General features: G+C 40.9%; 1 protein-coding gene across 3 annotated transcripts in view; it reads right to left on the reverse strand.

Moving 5' to 3' along the window:
* Positions 1-3,152: 3,152 nt before the first annotated feature.
* The window catches only part of SLC25A13 (solute carrier family 25 member 13), a 185,551-nt gene continuing 169,346 nt past the window's right edge, over positions 3,153-19,357 (reverse strand). For all 3 annotated transcript variants that reach the window (XM_025471293.3, XM_025471294.3, XM_049093603.1), the window contains 4 exons: positions 16,369-16,507; positions 4,758-4,916; positions 4,573-4,663; positions 3,153-4,305 (listed from right to left, as the gene is read on the reverse strand). In XM_025471293.3, the coding sequence (XP_025327078.1) occupies positions 4,119-4,305; positions 4,573-4,663; positions 4,758-4,916; positions 16,369-16,507 (576 nt within the window). In that variant the 3' untranslated portion in view covers positions 3,153-4,118. The remainder of the gene's footprint in view (positions 4,306-4,572; positions 4,664-4,757; positions 4,917-16,368; positions 16,508-19,357) is intronic.

Consider the following 19,357-nt stretch of genomic DNA (forward strand, 5'->3'; position numbering starts at 1 on the left):
GATATGATTTCTCAAAGGTTTATTTTTAACAATGATCAGGAACTTTAAATATTGTTTATATGACAGTTCCTGAATCAATCAATGTAAGTAATTAACACCAATTTTAAATAGCTGTAGCTTTAATAAAAGATGTATTTACAACTTCTAAAGTATGTGATCAATACAGAAGACTGTGATTGTTTTCAGTTATGGCTTGAACTCCAGCAGGAGAAAAGGCCTATAAAGCAGGAAAATAATAGAGATTGCTCATTGGGAAGAAAATACATATTTCTCAAAAATCCATTCACCCACCCTTCAAAATAATAACCAAGAGCCTACTAAGTTCCAACAACTTTTTCGAACAAAAGCCTCAGTCCCTACTACAGCCCAGTCTGGGCGTTCAAACTAAAAACTGTCACAGTTTTAAAAGACAGAGGTACAATGCTTTTAGCTGCCTTGGCCTTGAAAATGAAGCAGTGGACCCCCTGAGGTCTTCCTAACATTGAAAATAGAACTCTTGGGTAAGGGTTGGGCTACTCCCGAAAGGTAAAACAAAAAAGGCACACCCCCTCTGTGGGCAGTACCATTTGTGGAAAGAACATTTCAATGCTCTTACCAGTGAACATGTCTTTTAAAAAAATCTTTGGAAAAATCCACATCCTGAAAGCATTTGATTACCCTGAATTTAAAATGGGCTTTTACTCAGTGGCAAAGATACAAATTCATCCCCTAAAGAATGGCTTCTGTGGTAAAAAGGCACATGATGACTTTTAGAGGAGAGGGTTATCTACAAGGCTGATAAATGGGGCCACAAGACCGGACTCATCAAATTCCATTACCGGAGGCTTCCCTCCCTCTACCTGAAGAATTCCAACGTGACTTGCTGAAGACCTAGCTGGACGGGGTTACAAATAGTTTCAAGCACAATTTCTTCTCGTTTTTATTCCCTGCTCCCTGAGTTATGTGCTGTTAAACATTTCCAGAAGACTGTCAAAATGTAAGCATCCTGAGGTTTACATAGGCCACACCATTAAATAACATATAAGCACAAAATTTTAAACATTGTTTTCCAGCAATGGTAAATATTTTAGCTAAGTAAAAACTGAAGCTTGAAATGCAATAAGCACTTAAATGACTCCTTTCTGTGCCAGAATTCTTATTTTCCCCTGTGCAACCCTGGCTGCTGGGATTAAGGCGACCCCAGGGAGCTCAGCAAATGGTTGTGGGTTATGAGGTGTAGCATGAGCTTGGCGACAGCATGCCACCCAGCCTCAAGAAATCCAGCCACGACTGGAACCCAAGAATCAGTGTGTTCACTTTGTGGTCAGCTTCACATTTTTTCCCCTCCTTGAAAAAAAAAAAAAAAGCTGCTACAAAAATCAGGCCTCTACCCCCATGCCCTAAGCAACAGGAGGTGGACCAAGGGCAGAGCTGAAAGACTCCATGGCCTGGCCAACACAGCAGGGGGAAGCTGGCCCCCTGGGACGGGCAGGCAGCTTGCGGGGACTTACACATCTTTCAGCTCCTCAGCATTAAGGAGGGAAATGCCTGGCTGCATGAACAGCAGCCACGGTACTGCCGGCACTGCCGACGTACTGTGCTGTCACTTCAGGAAGAAGGAAAACCCAGAACAAATTTGACGTGGTTTTCACCACACGGTGATTGCAGAACTATTCAAGGATGTCACAGTCACGCCACCCACTGAGCAGAACTCAGATGGAAATTAGGCCTCCTTCAAAGTGTCTCAAGTCACTGCCTATTCTGAACAGAAACAGCCAGGGATTTTAAAGAAACACAGCCCTCTGGCCCTATCTCCTCTGGCTTCTCTGGTTTCTTCTTTACTGCAGAAAATCGCCCTCAGCTACAGGTAAATATAGCGATAACTCTTAAAAGCAGCAGGTACAATAAATGCACCTTTTCTGAGATCTGGGTCACTGTTGTTACTATGAAAACTTGATCTTCTGTCAAATTCTAGCAAGTGAACAAAAGGAACACAGAGATTTTCACGGAGGGACTTCTGTCCACATGCAAAATACCAACGTTTGAGTGATTTGTTCTTGCAACATCACCCAAAATTCTAAGACATATTTGGAGTTTTGTGACTGGTCTCTGAGGTTAAAACAGAACTACTGGGGATCCCTGGGTGGCTCAGTGGTTTGGTGCCTTCCTTCGGCCCAGGGCGTGATCCTGGAGTCCTGGGATCAAGAACCATGTCAGGCTCCCTGCATGGAGTCTGCTTCTCCCTCTGCCTGTATCCCTGTGCCCCCACTCCCTCTTTCTCTCTATCTCATGAATAAATGAATAAACTCTTTAAAAAAAAAAACAGAACTACTGATCACTTTTCACACTGAGCACGGATGGGGGGTGAGGATGGGTAGACAGAGGGAGTGGTTTTCGTTTTAGTTTTTCAAAGGGAGCCACAGATATACACTTTCTGTTTCTGGTGAGGCTAATAAAGGTTTTGTTCACTTAGGAAAAAAAAAAATCAGACCCATGGATGGTGCTGATGCTTCACAATTTTGTTTTGTTCTGATACTCCCCAGTTTTGAACAGTAACTTTTAATGACAACCTGTTGATTGAGAAGTAGGATGGAGACTGCAACGCAGCTGTCTCTCCTGGAGTGAAGTTCTGGAGACTCGGTTCAAACTGACTGCTTGCAGGTTCTCAGCAGCCTCTTCAGAGTCTGAGAAGTCTAAAAAACCCATATTCTGTTCAAGACTAGCTCCGTTCCCCAAATGACAGTGTTGGCCCAATACCAGCAAATGTCAGATACAGCGATGTCTGGTTTTCTTATGAGGAAGGATCAGAGTAGATTAGAAAATACAATTGCCATTTCATTCCAGTTTTCATGCCCACCTTCCAGTGAAACTTCACATTATAAAATGAAAATTTTTATTAATTCTCATGGTTAAGCAACTGCCCAAAGCACTGAGGATGACCAGAGAGAAAGTGTCAGTTGGTTGGGTTCCTTGCTTATCTAGGGTGAAATGTCATTTCTTTTACTCACTCTGAACGTCAGCATACTGAAAATCAGGGTACACATGACCTTGAAGGGCCAGGAGGAGAGAGCCATGCCAATATGAATAAAAGCACCCTGAAAATGAAACATACAGAGTCCAGTAATGACAATTACTGCAGTCATTCGCCATGTGACATACACAAGAGCAAACAATAGCTTTAAAAATAGTTTATTTCCTTCTTCACAAACACTTGAGCCTTCTGAACATTATGCAAGGCACCACAAATTAAATAAAAACATTTATTAGATTCTAATTGTCTTACACGATTCAAAAATAAGTGGGATTTTTCAAAGCAAATAGGTGCCAACTGTGGGGGGCTGGGGTAGGGTTGTAGGGGGCATGAATGCAGGCATCAGGACAGAGGGCACGTGCTTTCCTACACTGTACTCAGACAGTGACAGTATGTGAGCATCAGATGAGCAGTAATTCAAAATGAGTACACCCAGGAGAGGTGCTGCATCTCATGGATTCTCTGTCTACAGGATACAATGCCTCAAGAACCTCCCTAAAAAGACCTCTCTAATAGTCTTGATACCACTAACAAAGTACGATTATTAAACATCTTCAATGTGGTTTTCATTACAAAAAAAAAAAAAAGTTTCACATAAAAGCTTCATAATATAATCCAGAAATAGAATTAGTATATGTTTAAAATCTGAAGCCAAGCTGGCTAATTCTGATCCTTTTTTTTTTTTTATTACTTCCAGTGTTGTTTTTTTATAATGATAAATATGTACCCAGCTTCCTACCAGCTGAAACATGCATGAAACACTTTGCTCTGAGCACCATGATTGCCTTTCAGTAGTCTCTTTGGGACTATAATCCCAAGCCAAGGAGAGCAGCTCTCACTTCTATTCAGACTTGCTCCTTCCCCCAAATCGTGTTAGTGTTGACCAAATTCCAGTAAATGTCAGATACAAGCACAGGTTTGTGAGCAGAGGCCACAAGAATAATTATGAATAATTTCACAATGATCTGGTTAAGGAAACACACAGAAAATGAATGATTTCACCTTATAAAAAAGCCTCGACTTAAATTTAAACAAGAGATGGAAGTGAAAGGAGGAGACACTGTTTCCACTGGAGACGAGGCACTCTGTAGCGCCAGCACCGCCCCTCCTATGGGCCTCCACTGATAACCGCTGAGGTAGACGCCGGTGGCTTGAAGAGAGGTAGGTAAAGTCCAAATTTGTTTTCAATCCCCGCAAATGTTGCAACCGCCAGTTTGTAGCCTCCAACGTGATCAGGATTGGGAGCAGGCAGTATGATCCTGGATTTAGGAACTGGCTCTGATCCCACGGGTTTTCTAAAAGAGGATATGGGGTGAGAATCTATCATTTTTTACCTTGGTAAAAGTGACATTCAAAGGTTGCAAAAATCTGCATCAAGTAAAGGAGTTGTGGAATGCTAGTCGGTTGTATTTTCCCCTTTGAAATGAGTTTGGTCACATGGTTTCAATATTTTCCTGTATCTTTCCTATTACATCACAGGAATGAGACTGACATACCCTTCTTAATGAGCACTGAGTGTTGGAGGAGCTGCCACCTGGCTGCAGATTTAGCAGGATACTTACACGCCTCCAAAGTCAATGTAGAACCATCGCTGTAGCAATTCATATGTCAGCAAAGTTACCCCAAACTGGGGGGAGGATCGAAATACGCGAGCTTTGGAAAAAAATGGAGAAATAATAGATTTAATTCAATTTAAAAAAAATTACCTAATACGAAAGGTTTAGTTAAGAACAAACTATTTCCATACCACCAGCTCCTTTCCACAGAGCTTTTGGGCCTTCTTCCCGAAGTATTTTCCTGAAGCAGTCCATCACACCGCTGTAAGTGGTTTGGCCAGCCCGGGCGGCCACCTGTAATCGCGTCTTGATAACATCAGCAGGGGTCACTAAGGATGCTGCGGGCATGCCTGCAGGAAAGGCACCACCATCACAGTCTGGTCACATTCACACTATATAAAAATCACTGTGCTTTGAACTGCTGGCCGTGGAGAGAAAGTTAAGAGTCTGATGAAATCAAATGTCTCTTCCACCACCCTGAGAAGCACAGCCAGCACTACCCTGTCTGCAGGGACAGAAGCTGCACAGACATCCTTCACCTCCCCTTCCCCCAACTGCCTAACCTTTTTGGTATAGGACTGTATTTGCTAAAGGTTTTAAGGAATCATTTTTCAATATCCCTACTTCAAGTGGAACAAATGGAGAAAGCTTTTCTTTTTCTTTTTTGTTTTCCCATCTAAATCAGAAACCTGCAAAGTTATTAGGTCCGATTTTCAGAAGTGAAGTTTGTTATGCGTTTCCTCTTCACGCTTTTCTGTGGCTGCTGGCAGTCACATGAGGTGCCTTCTCACACACATTCAACCACCCCCTATCCACCAAAGCCTAACCTCTCCAGTTACACCAGAAAAAGACTTTACTGAGGGCTAAGCAAACACTGGTGTGTGTGTGGGGGGGGGGGGGGGGGGGAGTGGGGGGAGGATTGGTGACCAGAGGTAGAGACTCCCATAGATAATACTTCAGGATTCCTTTTTCCTAAAACTAACATCTCCAGAAAAAATATTTGACAGAAAGCTGAAAATTTATACTGGCTGATAATCAATGAAAAAGAAACAACAACAGCAACAAAATTCTCCCAAAATTACCAATGGGAAATTTTCTACAGTCATTTTATCCAAAATGGGGCAGCCCATGTTTAGATTTTTTAAAAGCGAGACTGTACTCAGAAGACACTGTCTCTTATGGTTTTATTACTTTTCCATTATGAACCTATTCCAAACCAAATTGGTCAAATGCAGATGCATAAATCTCCTTTGCTTTTTTTAAGGCTTAATAATTCTGTAAGAATTTCTGTCCAAACCAACGTGGTCTGGCTCACAAGTACATCTCATCCTTCTAACAGACAGCTTTAAAGTTATTGTGTGTGTGTGTGTGTGTGTGTGTGTGTGTGTGTGTGTGTGCATGCGTGTGCGCCTGGGGAAATCTGCACAATACAAGTTTGCATTTAGATTACTAAACTGCATCTCCTTCTCTTCTATCTTTACTGAGTTCCTCACAAACACCCATCCTAAGTAACGTTTTTATAAAACATATCACATTTTTTGCATGTGAAAAAGCTCACTTTATATCCAATGCTTCACTGAATAAGTCATACTGAATTTCCTTTAACTTGGAGGAATTATTTTAACTTTAAGCCAGGAATTTATCCTCCAACATAATGGGAGGAAACATGAAAAATGCTTAGAAACCCACTGTGTTCACACCACCCATTAAGTTTCACTTCCTGGTTTAGAAAGAGTTTAGCCAGGCTGTCTGCTTTAGGCATATAGTAAAATCCTCCTTGCAACAGTGAGCAGGCATGTCCGAGTGACAGTGGGAGACACACAGGCAATAACATGGGTAAAAAGTCTCCTCCAGTTAGTTTTCATAAACAGTTCCTTGTTATGGAAAAAGAGAGAAGTATTAGGGGGCAGGGAGGAAAGATATTGATTATAAAATAAATATGCCAAAAGAAACGGGTGAGAAGTTGTCTGGCAGAACTGAGTGGAAGTAGTAGCAATAGTGATGATGGTGTGTGGGTGGGTGGGGGGATGCGGGATCCTGCCTGGGACTCTCATCTGTCTCCCATCTACCCTCACCTCTCCCAGGCTGGCAGCTGTGAGGGCCTTGGAGTTACCACGGCTCTTCGTGGATGGAGGATTTCTGATGTAAGACTGACTAAATGACCCTAGAGAACAGCCTCAGGCTCCTCCAAAGCAAGGCCAGGAAAATAGTATCTACCAGAAAGAGCGTGGCCACAAGAAATCTGCTAATTTTAGGGGCCAGGGTTGGCAAATTTGCCTAGTCTCTCCTGGTTTCCAAGAGGTTAAGACAACACTGATCAAGAGGTCTCGCTTTCTCTATCCCCAAAGATGGGGTCAGCTAGGGAACAGGGAGCCTTGCAGGTTCCTCAACAGCAGCCTGCCTGAAACTTCAGTGATGAGACAAATAATGAGACCTTGGGGCTACCTACCTATGTGACAAGAATCATTTGGGGTGCTCTCCAGCCCAATATGAAATTATAACGCCTTAAAGGGGGCTTGACACCTAGAAAGTAAAGTTCATTTACAACAGAAAGAAAGCTCAGCCAGCAAAATACAACTCTGGAGCAAGAAATTTGCAATTCTCATAAATATCCCATTAGCATTTGTAAAGAATGTGCTTCTCTGTTTATGGGATACAAAGTTAATATCTATTTATTTTGGATCAAGTTTAAGAGTTTCACAAATTCCCTCTGTATCCTTATCTGCAGTATCTACTTGATGGATCAGCTTCTAAGAGAAGTGTCAAGATTTGGAATGAGAAAATACCATGATCTTATCGTACTGCTAAATTGAGGTTTTATAAAACAACAGTATGTTGATAATACACAGTGGCTGATGGCAATATACCATGAAAGGACGGTTTAAAATGGAACCAGAGGGTAGGAGGTGGAGATTCTCACGCATGCTCCTTCAGAAGAACGGAGCTTGAGAACTGAGAGACTGATTTTCCATAAATGCTTGATTTGCAGAAGACTTGAGATTTATTTCCTGGCCAACGAACATGTGGCAAGCAAGGTGTCCTCATGCTCAAGCCAATGAGTTTATGGCTTACATGCCGGTTATGACTTCTTGCCTACAGAATCGCCTATAGCCTATTCCAGAACATGGGTCCCTCACTGCGATTCTTCCACTAGTTCCGAATAAACTCAATTCCTGGTAATTCCAGGTGGCCTCGTATTATCTCTTTATTTAGGGTGGCACTATCTTCTTAGGGAATTTTATCTTTTGTAAATGTAAAATATGCCTCTGTGCCTCTTTAAACCTTGAATTCCATTTTGTCTCACATTAATATTGCTAAACTTGCTTATTTTTGGTATTTGCCTAATACATATTTTTCAATCTGCTCTCTTTCAGTTGTTCTATGTCACTGTTTTCTCAAACTTCAGATGACTAGATTTCCTTTCACAACTCATCTAAAATAAGCATTTGTTTTTACTAGGGGCACTGAATCCATTCAATCATGGTTATAATTGTGGTTATTAGATTTATTTCTGCTATCCTATACTGTGGTTTTCATTTTCTCTACTTCTAGTTGTTTGTTTCCCTTTTGATCTCCATCCCTTCCTAATATACATTTATCACAGAGGTACAATAATTACTGTATGTATAATAAATTAGCATTTATTTGCACCCTTTGCCAACAAGCCCTTCTTACATAAAAATACATACACTAGGGATCCCTGGGTGGCGCAGCGGTTTGGCGCCTGCCTTTGGCCCAGGGCGCGATCCTGGAGACCCGGGATCGAGTCCCACATCGGGCTCCCAGTGCATGGAGCCTGCTTCTCCCTCTGCCTATGTCTCAGCCTCTCTCTCTCTCTCTCTCTGTGACTATCATAAATAAATAAATTAAAAAAAAGAAAAAAAAAAGAAAAAAAATACATACACTAAAGTCACCAGTTATTTAAATCTATTCTCAGGTTTAACTTTTATTTGCTCTGTTTCATATAGCTCCTACTTTCTCCTTTCCTATTTCACTTTTCACTCTGCTTCAGGCATGTCTGTGAAGTGTAACCTTTGAGTTATGGTAGAAAAGAACTTGAGATATGCCCTCCCTCCTGAAGGCTGGTGTGCCTGGCAATGCCATCAAGACATCCTTTCCATGGCATTTTGAAGGTACCCAGGACTGCAGATGAAAAGATGAGTCGACTTTTATTAATGATTTGTTTTGTGTCCATCTTTTATACTACTTCTCTCTAGGGAACTCCTATTAAGTAGATGTTAGACTTCCAGGACTAATCCTACACGTCTCTTACATTTGCTCTTCCTCTTTTATCTATTTTTGCTCCATGTTGTAGTGACTTCACTTTTTAGATGTCTAATTTGCTCTTTGAGCATATCCATTCTATCATTCAGACCATTTATGGCTTTTTTATTTAGACGATCCTTCTATTAATTTTCTTTTTTTTTTTTTTTCTATTAATTTTCAAGAAAGGTTCCTTAAGATTCTTCCTCTCAAGGGGCACCTGGGTGGCTCAATTGGTTCAGTGCCTGACTCTTGATTTTGGTTCAGGTCATGGCCTCAGGGTTGTGAGACTGAGCCCTGTGTCGGGTATGGAGCCTGCTTAGGATTATCTCTCTGTGTGTCCCTCTGCCCCTATCCCCCTCTTAAAAAAAATAGAACATTAAATAAAAAACATCAAAAAAAAAAAAAAAAACCTGTTCTTCTCAATTCTCTCTGCAGATCCTAATTATAGTTCTTTAAAAAGTTCTCCTTTTCTCTGAATTGCCTGTTTTCCCTGAAATTCCTGTTTACTTGTCTTGTTGCTTGTCTGAGGGACCTCCCGCTCTCTATTGATCCTGAAGTTCAAAGAACAGGCTCATCAGTACAGTGCTGGCTTCTACCACCTCCTAGGTCAGCTTCACCTTCAGGCTCCTCTCCTGCAGGGCAGGGCTAGCAATGGGCCTTATGAAATGGGGGAGGCCAGTTAACTAGGTACAAGGGGGTGAGGTGGCCTGGCAGGGCTGGGACCTTCCGAGTCACTGAAAGGTGGAACACTTCAGTCTGGAAGTAGAAGAAATTATTTTATATCCCTCTTGGGAAGAGCTCCCATTAGTTTATATTACTCTGGCCATCAGGGTAAAGGTCTGGAACCTTAAGCCTTCCCCTACTTTCTTCTGATTCCTTACACTTGCCCTCCTCAGGCAAGTGATGCCTTTCTTCAGAAAATAGCTCTGGCCTGGTCTAGATTCAAGCATTGCCTAAAGCTCCAGACAAAAAGAAGCAGGGAGGACCCAGCCCCACCTTCCTGCCACCAGTGCCACTCCTTAACCCCTGTTAAAGATTTACCTTAAGCCTACTCCAAAGCTAGGTGTCCTATTGTTCACTCAGAGGTTAAAATTTTCTGGGTCTGCTCTTACATGGAGAGCAGTTTTTCCTGCCAGTGTCCTGGGCTGTAGCACCATCCAGCTTAGTTTTAGAGTCAATATGCTTCCATCTCCAGCCTTCTGAGGCCTGGTGCTGACATTTTCTAGTGCCAAAAGGAGTTTTAAAACATGTATTTTCTGACATTTTAAGGTATTTGGGACAAGAGGAGAGAAAGATGAATATGCTCAGTCTATTACTTTGATTCAATCTCTCCATGACTTTTTTTTAAGGATCTAAGAATTGCTTTGAAATTATCTTGACCTTTATGTCCACATCATTAACAAATCTGTGTCAACAGTACTTCCCTTCTAACTTAATTCTTTTAATATATCTGCAAAAGCATCACGACAATCACACATAGTTAGCAATTCCCTATCTATGCATTGATTAGCTCTTAAAGATGCTCCCAAATTATAACTTAGTCTAAGGTGACTTATCCTTTATCTCACTGCTGACAGTTAAAATCACTGGGTATGACAAAACTCTAAAATTTGAGAAGCGCTAGATATCCTTTCTTTAAGATCATACATAAGCCATACTGAAATGCCCTTCATTAATCAAGAAGCAGCATGTTCATTGCAGAGAATTAAAAAAATTTTTTTTAAGGTTTAATTTTTTATTCATGAGAGACACAGAGAAAGAGGGGAAGAGACATAGGCATAGGGAGAAGGCTCCCCGTGGGGAGCTCGGTATGGGACTCGATCCCAGAACCCCAGGATCACAACCTGAGTGGAAGCAAAGACAGACACTCAACCACTGAGCCACCCAGGCCTCCCTAAAATTTAGTTTAATTTCAGGCTCCCTGCTTCAGCTCTCACCGTTGACACACTAAGGCACATTGGTCAATGAACATAAATTCACATATCAGTTAGTTAGGCTTACTCTATCCTATGAAATAATGGAAACGTTTCCATGATTTAAAGATATTCCCAGTTTACAACCAGATACATAAATCTAAAAAAAAAAAAAAAAAAAAGGCAAAAAAGAAAAAGAAAAGAAAAGTCAATATTCTCCAGGTTTTGAGATCTCAACAACCACCTCTGTTAAAATACCTGCTAAAGCAATCGAACTTTAGGTCAAATAAAATTTTTAGAAAAATAGTACTTACTGAATAACTGAAATTACTATTAAAATATAGAAAGCATGATCATATTAATGTAATCCCAGACCCATCTTATTTATAAGTGTTCAACAAAAAATATATACGTACTCTATGTAGGAGAGTAACTTAAACATAAAATTATATTTTACATAAAAATGCACATAAAAATAATAATGAGACATTTCTGTATTACAATTAAAAGGTTAGTGGTCAACTGCTATTCATTGTGTTTATTTTGAGATAAGCTTTTCTCCTTTCTCTTAATGACACAGATCACTCTGGCCCTGGTATGTACTTCCTGGGATTCTGTGCCTACTCCACCTGTGTCTCTTCTCTAGGAAATGGCTTTGCTTTCACTGGCATCCACAAAGGGAATATGTGGGCCTGATCCATCTTCCAACAGTCCCCACTTGTGTATTTTTGTGCTCACTGTCCTTGCTACTGTTGCACTGGGTACAACACACGTCTACACAGAAATCTTCCTGGCCTTCTGGCTGAGCCTGCCAGCAGGGTTCTACACTGAGCAGCTGGTTGTTCGGCTTCCTCCTATGACATCAGTTAATTGCCTATCGCCAGATATAGATTATTATGCTCATCTTTTTTTTTCCCTTAGAGATATAGGCAGAAGGAGAGCAGGCTCCATGCAGGGAGCCTGATGTGGGACCCGAACCTCAGACCTGGGATCACACCCTGAGTCGAAGGCAGATGCTCAACCACTGAGCCACCCAGGTGTCCCTATTATGCTCATCTTATAACAAAATACAATACTTACTAATTCTGATACATTTTTTGGCAATTTTATTTGGATTTTAAGCTAAACAATCAGTTGCAAATGATAGTTTCATATCTTCTTTTCTAATATTTATATCTCTCACTGCTTTTTCTTCTTTTACTACATTTAATGGAACCTCCAGAATAAGCCTGAAAAACAAGGATGATATAGACACGTCCTTGTCTTATCCCTAAATTCAATGAGAATGATAGTTATGACATTTGCCACTGGCTTCTGATTTCTGTAATTACACACTGAGAAAGTAGCTTAGTTCTCATGATAGAATTTACACAGATTTGAGGAATATACTAGACCATCAAGCTTTGAGGCTAACATGTTCTTTAAAGAACAAAACCAATGACAGTTTGTCTTGTATTTTTTATACTGCAGGGAAGGACAAGGTGGACGATAAAATGAAAATAAAGCATGATGGCCAGCTCCCAAATGACTCTCAGTGACCTTTACTTCCTGTATTCACACCTCTGCCTCTATTCAGTCTCCCTGTATGTTACACAGGGCTGATTGGTGTAACCAACAGGATAGTGTAGAAACAGAGGCTTGGTCACAAAAGACATGGCAGCAACTGCTTTGCTTCCTTCCTCTGTCTTTTTTTTTTTTTTCCCTCTGTCTTTTTTTACCACCCTTCTCCCCACTCCCTTCATCCCTCTCTAACCTAGCTCGGGGTGGGGGCGGAGGACGTCAGCCACTGTCCCAAGAACATCCAAGGTGACCACCAGTGAGGCTGTGTGGCAAGGGACTGAGGCCTCTTTGTCAACGCCATGTGCCTGAAGCCACCTTGAAAGTGATCCTCCCAACTTCAGTCGAGCCTCTGGCTGACACCTTGACTGCAACCTTATGACACACCTTGAGCTAGAGGCCTTCAGATAAGCTGCTCCCAGGCCATAGAAACTGTGAGATGATCAGTGTCTGCTGTTTCCAGTTGGTCAGTTTTGGGGAAATCGGCTATGCAGCAATAGATAACGAACAGAGAAGGTATCTGAAAAACAACTCTGAAAGCTACTAGGGTTGCCGCAGGGCTAAAATAGCAGCATGTTCCAGTTCCTATCTCCAAGAATCATGTGGTAATGCATTAAATCAAAAGAGTCATATTTTTTTTACCAACATACTCACATTAGAGAGAATCTCTTTCTCCAAGGAAATGCCCCAGAAAAGAGGAAAAGCCTTTAAGCACAAAGATGGTTTTTTCAATATAGTGTATTTACATTTGTTTTTGAAAAAAAAAATCTAAGTATCTAAGGGCTAGATAAATATGCAGCAGTTAAAAATTATGTTTATAACGTTTTAAAAGATATATAAAAGTATTATCTAACACTTATTTTTTAATTTTTTAAAAATATTTATTTATTTATTCATTCATGATAGACAGAGAGAGAGAGACAGAGAGAGAGAGAGAGAGGTGGAGACACAGGCTGAGGGAGAAGCAGGCTCCATGCCCGGAGTCTGACTTGGGACTCGATCCCAGGACTCCAGGATCGTGCCCTGGCCAAAGGCAGGTGCCAAACAGCTGAGCCACCCAGAGATCCCAAGTATTATCTAACATTTAAAAATACTTATTATGGGCAGCCCGGTGGCACAGTGGTTTAGCGCCGCCTGCAGCCTGGGGTGTGATCCTGGAGACCCAGGATTGAGTCCCATGTCAGGATCCCTGCCTCTCTCTCTCTCTCTCTCTCTGAATAAATAAAAATATTTAAAAAATAAAAAAATAAAAATACTTATTATGTGCCAGGTACTCTCTTGGATCTTTACATTTATTTACTTTATATATGCTGATCTCTAGAATGATCTTATGAGACTAAGACTATTCTTTACTTTTTAGCAGATAGAGAAATAAGCAGAAAGGGGTTTCATAACTTGCGCAGGTTACACAGGTCTAAGTGGGGAAACTGGAATTGGTTTTGTTTTTTTAATGATTTTATTTATTTATTCATGAGAGACACAGAAAGAGAGAGAGACAGAGAGAGGTAGACACACAGGCAGAGGGAGAAGCAGGCTCCATGTAGGGAGCCCGAGACATGGGACTTGATCCCGGGACTCCAGGATGCTGCCCTGGGCCAAAGGCAGGCACCAAACCACTGAGCCACCCGGGGGTCCCCCCACCCCCCCGCTTTTTTTAAAGATTTTGGAAACTGGAATTTGAACCTGTGTTGTCTGGCCCCACAGCATATGCCATAAACCATTTTGCTGCGATGGCTAACAGTGCTTCAGCTATGAAATTAAGTGAAAACCACATATCCACAGTGTGATTATAACTCTATTAAAAACTATGCAAGGAGAAACAAATTAGCAGAAATGTTAAATAGGGATTATCTTATAGTGTGGAATAACAGACTATGTTCTCTTATTTACCGTTACTTTCCAAATATTTTACAATTAGCAATATTATTTTCCTAATCATAAAAAAAGTAACAGAAGAAAGAAAATAAACCTTAAAAGAGAAAAAATCAGCCAGTAATTTCTATGGCTCTGGTAACATGGATTACTTAGGAAATTCCTACCCGGAGATAAAATTCCTTCTGGGTGATTATCTTTTCTAAGGGAAGAGTTACAGGCGCTCTTTTAGTAGTGTGAGGAGAACAGGGCTTGGAGAGAGCCCTAGACTTTGATCTGAGCTCTAACAGATATATCTTCTGGTTTTACGACTGATTTCTAAAGTAATTTACAGACAGATTCTCTTGGATTTAATGTAATGCTGGCTAACATTTACTGAGTATATGCTGTATTCTAGGCACAATGCTCTGTCCTTCATAGGTTCTTGCTTGTATCTCACAGGCACACACTGTCATCCGTACAAGTATCATCTCCATTCACAGCCATGGACACCGAGGCTTGGGAGAGGTTAGGTAACTTGTCCACGTAATACACTATTCAAGTGGTATGGCAGTTTTCCCCTTAAGGTCCTACCTCATTTCAAATAAGTAATATATAATACAATGTACAAAATAATACAAAATACATTGTATTATAACCTTTTGATAGGAAAAAATGCCATCATTTATGCACATGTAAAGGACATACAAAAGGACACAGTTAATCAATGGAAAAGTTGGGATTAAAACCGGGAATTCTAGGGGCACCTGGGGGGCTCAGTGATTGAGTGCCTGCCTTTGGCTCAGGTCATGATCCTGGGGGTCCCAGGATCAAGTACTGCATCAGCCTCCCCCAGGGAGCCTGCTTCTTTCTCCCTCTGCCTATGTCTCTGCCCCCCTCTCTCTGTGTCTCTCATGAATAGATAAAATCTTAAAAAAAAAAAAAAAGCCCAAAAAACAAAAACCTGGGAATTCTATATTCTAGTCTCAAGACCATGATTTCTTGAGAGGCAGAGTGGCCTTTATGGAGGAAGGTCCCTGAGCAGCCAGGAAAGGACAACCCTACCTCATTCACCAATGTCACTGCCTTTTAAAAAGAAAAGGGATTAAAAAAGAACTAGAGAGGAGCTTCATGAGTTCTTGCCTTCAAGGGCTCCCCAGGTACAGGGGGCCCAAGAAACAGCAAACAACTTCTCAGAGCAGGGGGTTGTTCTTCTGAGACTCAAGCCACAAATCTCTGGAGAACCACCCCTTTATAAAAACCTTTGGACCCAGGCATCCCTCCACTGCCTTAGGGTTTGTTAACTCATTAAATGTTTGCCACCACCTGGAAAGCAAATCCAGCTCATTCAAGCCTTTAGGGTCTCTGAACTAGGAGCATCAAAGATGGAATGGATTCCTGCTGTGGCTATATTCCTCTGGAAATTTACATTGTGATGTAGAAGACAACCTTCCAGCTCATCTATTTTTTTTTCCTATTGACATATTCCCTGTAGCACTGAAAACAAGAGTTATTTCCCTCTGGGGTTCAATTAACATACCCTGTTCCTGTAGCACAGCTACAAGGAATCAGATCTCCTCCACCGAGTTGTTCCTGATTCTACATTACTTTTATCTAAATATTAACTACTACTGAGAGGCCTGGGAGTCTTAGTTAAGGGTCTACTGTTGGCTCAGGTCATGATCCCAGGGTCCTAGGATGGAGCCCCACGCATCAGGCTCCCAGCTCAGTGAAGGGTCTGCTTCCTCTCCCTCTGCTCCTCCACCCACTTGTGCTGGTGCTCCCTCTCAAATAGTCTTTAAAAACTTTTTAAAAAGGTTATTAAATAACAAATACTGCTTAAATTCTGGACAAGTATTTATGTACTATTTTGGTTAGACACCTTTAAGCCCAAGTATCCATATTTTTAAAAACTCTCCACTGAACAGTTATCACTGTTATGCTGTGAAGCGAAACTCTGAAACAATACAGAACTTGGAATTCAACAAGACCACAAAATGCACCAAATTTCAATGAGCCTTTTCTGGAGTTAAGAAATTAAACTTGCCTAATCTAATCCGCCAGAAGGTTAATTTCTTCTCCTTCTTTTCAGAGGTATTCAAAGCAATCTAGAGCCACCTCATTTGCACCCTATCAAGAACTCTAAGCAAAAAAGTCCCAGGGCAGTGCTATGAGAGGGGCTCAGGGAGAACAGAACTCTGCGAGGACCACTCACCAGCTATGGCGCCAGCCAAGAGCAGGCTTCCAGGACTAATCTGCCCATCTTCATTTGCAAAGGAAGCCTTCACATGAGCATAGCACGGGAAGTAGATGGCCGAGAAAGGAATGTCCCGCAGAAAGCATGCTTTGGCACCCTGTACATTTGAAAAGGAAGAAAAACCACATGAAACACATATCCCATTGAGAAGATCAAGCTTTTCTGGAACTTACCTCAGAACAAAATATTCCTGGAGAAGACCAAGTTTGTACTCACAAGTTGAAAGGGGAACAGAAAAAAAAAAAAAACCCAAATTCTACAAGTAATAAATCTGAATTTTGTTTTTAAAAATAAAACTAACTTTATTGCGCAGCATGAGGAAGAAGGGAATAGTTCTCATTTATTCCAATGATAAGATTTCAATTAAAACACTCTTGGAACTCTGCCTGCAACATCCTTTTAAATCCCTACTGATGGCAAGTCATTCATTGGCATTTCAAGGAGTATCTGTTCTCAGAAGATGGGCAGCAACAAGCAAGGTACCCCTTTGTTTACATACTAGGAAGTAGACAAATTATGTAGGTGCCAGTGGAAGAGGTATGTTTTCTGAATTGTTTGAGACTCTGATGAAAGTGTTGGACTCTTTCCCAGAAAAAAATTACACATACATAAAAAATTATATACCTTTTCAAGGGGTTCATGGATCCACTAATTTATTCACATACTTACCCCTTCTCCCCCAGGGTATGAAACATTGATAAATGCTTGTTCTAAAGCCTTAAAATATTTACAATAATTCCTACCCATTTAAGAGCTGTGTGTAGAGCAATTAGCAACTAGAGCTAAGTCTTCAAATAATTTCTGGTGCCAAAATAATGCACGGGGAGGCCTTGAAAACTGATGTGTGCCCAGAAACATAGCATTCTAATGAAAACCACAAGACATATATTGTGTTTTAGGCAGGTCTAAATGGGAAGGAAGTCACCCCTTTCAACACCTAATGATTTAATGCAACTTCTTTCACAGATTTCTAATACCTAAAAATTTCCACTAAATTGAGAGATTCTTCAAAGAAAATAATGAATCCATCCAGATTCAACAGATCTAGCCAGGCTCAGTGACATTTTAGTATGGTCAAGTTATGTTGGATCTCGGGTATTTTTGCTCAAAACTAGGCTCCTCTCTGTCAAAGTTCCTTCACACTACAACATCTGTTACTATAGTCTTTGCTTTCAGACACCATCATTACAATCCTGACTCAAACTGAGACTTTTGGTAATAAAAACCCTAGTCTTTTTCATAGGGATTGCTATTAACCTAGGGATACTGTAACTTAATTAGTTGCTTTAAATAAGTAACATAAGCAGGACTTTGTTTCATCCTAGTAAACTTCATCATAGCTTGGCCCATCCTTCTAACCAGGACCAATGCTTGGAATCTGGAATCTGTTATGTTGGCTCTTCCTCAGTCAATTCATCCATGGCCGTGTTATCTTTGTCCATTCTGTGTGTGTGTGTGTGTGTGTGTGTGTGTGTGTATAAATATATAAAAGGCGGGCAGATCCACATCAAGTACTGCCAAACAACCCACATTTCGGTATCTTGTCAACCCCCAAAATGTTGATGCCTAACTGAAAAGAGAAACACAAAAACCACCACACCCAATTCCTCCTTTTCTATAGGTGCAAACGGATGCCCAGGATGATTAATCTATCAACTGCATGTTTATTAATGGCCACACTACTGGCTTGCTCAGGGGACATCCTTAGAGCAATGCCAGAGACAGGTCCAATATTCAGGACAGGATTCTCCAATCTTTTCACCTCCCCCAGCTTTTTCAAGGGGGAAAAGTGCAGTAGATTGCCAGTATCTATGTACAGCATCAGTACTCCCCTTATGACCAGTTAATGTGGGAGGGCGAGACTTTCACCTGGCTATTTTTATTTCCTTTTCCTCATTTGCCTCCAAACCTTCCTGTAAGTTCTGCTAGCCCTTTACTCTCTCTGGCATACTTTGTTCAGGAGATATTCAAAATTAGGTGCCAAATAACCAATTCAAATTAAGATCAGGTAAATCTTCATGCCTGGCCCCTCCTCTATAGTAAAAGAAACATTGTCATATTACTGACTTTCTAAACAAATCTCTTTGGAGTAATTTTTTTAGGCTAATACAATTCTTTCTCCCACAAATCTTGCTTTTTTGCTAAATCTATTAGTTTTTACTTTTAACCTCATCTCCCAAATCTTCACATTGTAGAGCCAAGTTCCAGTTTATTTTATTCCTGGTGATATTTTTCCCTCAAAATGTCCTCCCCCCTCAATTATTAAATATTAACTGCTCATCACAGACAATACAGAAAAGCATTAAAAATTTAAATTTAAATTGTACCAGCCAGAGATAACCACCACAACTGTACATGTTTTGGGGCATTTCCTTCCACAATAATATTAATAATCATTCCATTGTTGAGACCATCATTCTGTGGTTCTGACTTATCCTTTTCTTCTCCTTAAATTCACAGTGTATGGTTTTGTGGGATTTTTTTTTTTCAGGGGGGAGGTTGGGGAGACAGGGACTGTTATGGTCTCACATCTCATACACAGTCATATTGCCTAAATTTCCTTTCTGTTTGTTTGTAAAACTCAGCTGCCATCTTTGGTCTCCGCTGTCCTATGGACTGGCCCCATATTCTCACCCTTCTCAAAGCTTCATAATGACTTCACTTTCCCATTTTCCTCTCTTTGGTCAGCGTCAGGTAAAGCTGCTCATTACCCCATTCATCTGATGAATCAAGGTACACCTATCACCCTGCAACTACCTTGATGATTGCAAAGCTGGGAACATCACCTCCTTATTCATTTAAACCCCAAATATCACCCTTTCCACTGAGGATTCTTTAATGAGAAGGCAGACAGGGAGTGACTTCCATACAACTCCACACTAGCTGTACTTTCTCAGTACTGTTCGTAGTTTTCTTCATGCTCTTCTATCTGCCTATATCACTGCGG

Source organism: Canis lupus, chromosome 14 (assembly GCF_003254725.2).
Source record: "Canis lupus dingo isolate Sandy chromosome 14, ASM325472v2, whole genome shotgun sequence".
Taxonomy (NCBI): Eukaryota; Metazoa; Chordata; class Mammalia; order Carnivora; family Canidae; genus Canis; species Canis lupus.